A 3967-nucleotide genomic window follows, 5' to 3' on the forward strand; every position below is an offset into this window, starting at 1 on the left:
ATAAACCATTTTTATTTAAGAAGTAAAAAATTAAAATTATAACCACCATACCGAATTTCCAATTTACCTTTTTACTTTTTCGTCTAATGGCAACTCAATTACCAAGACTAACCCATAAATTACTAATATGAAAACCCCCCATTTCCAAGCAACTGCAAAAAGAAAAAAAATTAAAAAATGCTTCTAAACATAAGCATGGAAGAAAACATTCTGAAATGAACTATGATCTTTATAAATAGCCTTTAAACCTTCAACATTGTAAATTGCCAAAGCAACGATGGCTAGCATGAAAACCACCTTTCTACCTGCTCTTATTTTCCTTGTTTTGCAAACAGAGTTTATTTCACTTGAAGCTATATGGTCCAATTCTAGTGCTGGCAACTCCACTGTGGGTTGCATTGACATGGAAAGGGAAGCCCTTCTTAAATTTAAAGAAGGTCTTCATGATCCTTCAGGAACTCTTTCTTCCTGGGTTGGCGAAGATTGCTGCAACTGGTTGGGAGTAGGCTGTAGCAATCGAACAGGTAACATTATAAAACTCGATCTCAAGAGGACATTTTTCTGTGACATGTATTCTGATATTACAGAATGTATGAAGCACTCGTCTTTGGGTGGTGTTTTATCTCCTTCTTTGCTTGAATTAAAATTTCTAAATTACTTGGATCTAAGCAGCAACTATTTCGAAGAAATTTCCATCCCAAATTTCATTGGTTCTCTCAATAAGTTGACTTACCTTAATCTCTCCGATTCATGGTTTGGTGGAACGATCCCTCCTCAAATTGGGAATCTTTCTAACTTGCTTTATCTTGATCTCTCCCCTTCACAGCCTGAGAATTCCCTAACAGTTTCAAATATAAATTGGCTCTCCGGTCTCTCTTCCCTAAAATACCTCAATTTGAATAACGTGGACCTTTCCGAAGCAACAACTGATTGGCTTCAAACTGTTAATTTGCTCCCTTCTCTGTTGGAGTTGCACTTGCACAATTGTGAACTTCATTATCTCCCTCAAAATTTTCCCTCTGTCAACTTTACGTCACTTTCAGTACTTGATCTCTCTGATAATGACTTCAACTCTTCTTCAATTCCTCAATGGGTGTTCAATTTCACTTCCCTCACAAATCTCCAACTTAGCTCTAGTAATCTGGCAGGCTCCATCCCTAAGATTGCAAAGGGTAACCTATGCAATTTGAGGAACTTAGATTTATCAGAAAATTTTTATTTAAGTGGCGAAATAACAGAATTTTTCCAGGCCTTATCGGAATGCAGTAACAGTAGCCTAGAGGAGTTATATTTGGGCATTAACCAACTCATTGGGAATATCCCTCATTCTTTGGGAAATTTAAAACGTTTGAGAGAGCTTGACCTTGACAGCAACGCATTCTCCGGTTCAATTCCATCATCTATACAAAATTTGTCCCGTTTGGAGATATTGTACCTCGAAGACAACAAGATGAATGGAACCATCCCAGAATCAATTGGACAACTTTCTGAGCTGAAAGAGTTGCATCTCTCCGGGAATTCTTGGCAAGGTAACATGACTGAAACTCATTTCCTAAATCTCACAAAATTGTATCTTTTTTCCTTGTCATCATCATCTAGTAACCTTTTAGTTATCAATGTGACACATGACTGGATTCCTCCTTTTAGTCTAAAAATTGTCAAGATTTTGGACTGTCAATTGAACCCTACATTCCCTGCATGGCTTAGAACACAGAAGGAACTCACACAGATCCATTTAGTAAATACTGCAATTTCAGATACAATACCGAATTGGTTGTGGAACTTGTCTTCACAACTTGAGATGTTGGATCTTTCTCATAACAAATTAATGGGAAAGCTCCCTAAGTCATTAAACTTCTCTTCCGTGAATGTGGTACATCTAAATTTCAATCATTTAGAGGGTTCACTACCACTATCGCCTAATGTGGCAGTGTTCTCTTTGAGGAGCAATTTACTTTCTGGACCAATACCAATAAGAATCAGCCAAGAAATGTCGCAGTTGGTAATATTAGATCTTTCTGACAACTTTCTAAATGGTAGCATCCCATCATCCATTAATGGACTAAGAGTTTTGAGCTTTCTTCGTCTGTCGAACAATCATTTTTCTGGAAATATCCACAACCACTGGGAGGGTATGCTGCGTTTGTTTTTCATAGATCTGTCTAAAAATAATCTATCTGGTGGCATTCCAAGCTCAATGTGCTCACTACCTCATCTTAGTTGGTTGCAATTGAGTGACAACAATCTCTCTGGAAACCTCTCTTTAGGCCTGAAATTTCTTTCAAGACAGATTTCATCACTTGATTTTGGAGGAAATAGATTATCAGGGACCATACCAGAATGGATTGGAGAAGGAAATTTTTCAATAAAGATATTACGCCTTCGAGGTAATATGCTTTATGGACAAATTCCTAAACAATTGTGTGGTCTCACCAATATCCATGTCTTGGACCTTGCCCATAATAATTTCTCAGGATCTATTCCAACATGTTTGGGTAGTTTGGTTGGTTACATAGATTCCAATGTCGTGGATCATATGAACATCCCACGGTCTATGGATTTGGTTGTTAAAGGAAGACAATATGAATACAATGATATAATTTTTTTGCTTAAAATCATGGATTTTTCAAGAAACAATCTTTCAGGGGAGATCCCAGTAGAGCTAACAAGTTTGACGTTATTGAAATCCTTGAATTTGTCAGGGAATCAGTTGACTGGCAAGATACCAGAGAATATTGGATCTTTGCACCAATTAGAAACTCTTGACCTCTCAAGCAACCATCTTTCAGGTCACATTCCCCCAAGCATGTCTTCTATGACTTTTTTGAGCCATTTGAACTTGTCATATAACAACTTGTCTGGACAAATTCCATCAGCCAACCAGTTTCTAACCTTCAATGATCCGTCTATTTATGAAGGTAACCCACAACTTCATGGGCCTCCTCCATTGCCAACAAGTTTCTCAATGCCAAGTGGGAATGCAGAACATAAAGATCAAGAAGATGTACATGTACATAACAATGGTGAAGATCAATTTGAAAATTTATGGTTTTACCTAAGTATTGCGCTAGGTTTCATTGTGGGATTTTGGGTTGTTTGTGGTAGCTTGTTGATAAAGAAGTCTTGGAGACAGACTTACTTCTGTTTTGCTGAAAAAATGAAAGACAGGCTTTTAGTGGTCATTGCATTGAATATGGCTCATCTGCAAAGGAAGATTCAAGCAGAAAGACATTGAGACTGGGATTTAATGAAACTAGTTTATATATATATGTGTGTGTGTATGTTTGTTGTACTTGTCTTTGTATTGTACTTAATATTTGGGCTTTACTTTTGGGTTAAATGATATCTTAATATGTTAAGCCTTGAGTGGAGTCTCTCTAATGTGTTATCTCCCTAAAAGGGACTTAGATAAATTTGAAGCTTTGTATTACGATTTGTATTTCTCATGTATTGAAGATGCTTGTTGCCTCCATTGTGCACAAATCGCAATGGTCAACTTTTTGTTTGTTTTGCCATTCCAGATTGAGAAATGCATGGAATATAATGTAGGCATAGAAGGCAATGCACATCTTTTTTTTTTTTTTTTTTTTGATAAACTTCAATATCATTAGCAAGAGAAAGTGGGGCAATCCTCCTTACAGGCAAGCTCAAGAACTCCTGGAAGATTGTCCTTGTAGAAACAAACAGAAATCCTAGAATTAAGAGAGAGTTTTGCAGCTACATGAGCAGCTGAGTTACAATCCCTCTTGATCCAATTAAATTTAACACCTAGGAACGGAGCTTTAAGTGAAAAAAACACTGCTAATTACATTATGGATAGACCAATCAGAAGAGCTGCTCTTTGAGGACAGTGGGTCTATACAGTTTTTGGCATCTCCTTCAAAGATAACATGACTCCACTTCTCATTAAGTGCAAGTTGAGTTCCCTAAAGGAGTGTAGAGGCTTCAGCCATGATAGGGGTACACT

General features: G+C 37.2%; 1 protein-coding gene across 1 annotated transcript; it reads left to right on the forward strand.

Annotated features, from left to right (window-relative positions):
• The first annotated feature begins 277 nt into the window (after nt 1-277).
• On the forward strand, nt 278-3235 carry LOC126719715 (receptor-like protein EIX1). The gene is made up of 2 exons (XM_050422242.1): nt 278-1529; nt 2703-3235. Exons 1-2 carry the CDS (start codon nt 278-280, stop codon nt 3233-3235), a joined length of 1785 nt encoding a protein of 594 aa, XP_050278199.1.
• The last annotated feature ends 732 nt before the right edge of the window (nt 3236-3967 follow it).

Source organism: Quercus robur, chromosome 3, assembly GCF_932294415.1.
Source record: "Quercus robur chromosome 3, dhQueRobu3.1, whole genome shotgun sequence".
Lineage (NCBI taxonomy): Eukaryota > Viridiplantae > Streptophyta > Magnoliopsida > Fagales > Fagaceae > Quercus > Quercus robur.

Coding starts and splice junctions, on each gene's coding strand:
- LOC126719715 (XM_050422242.1), top strand. CDS start 278: ATGGCTAGCATGAAAACCACCTTTCTACCTGCTCTTATTTTCCTTGTT. Junction 1,530..2,702: donor CTCCGGGAATTCTTGGCAAG/GTAACATGACTG, acceptor TGAATTTGTCAG/GGAATCAGTTGACTGGCAAG.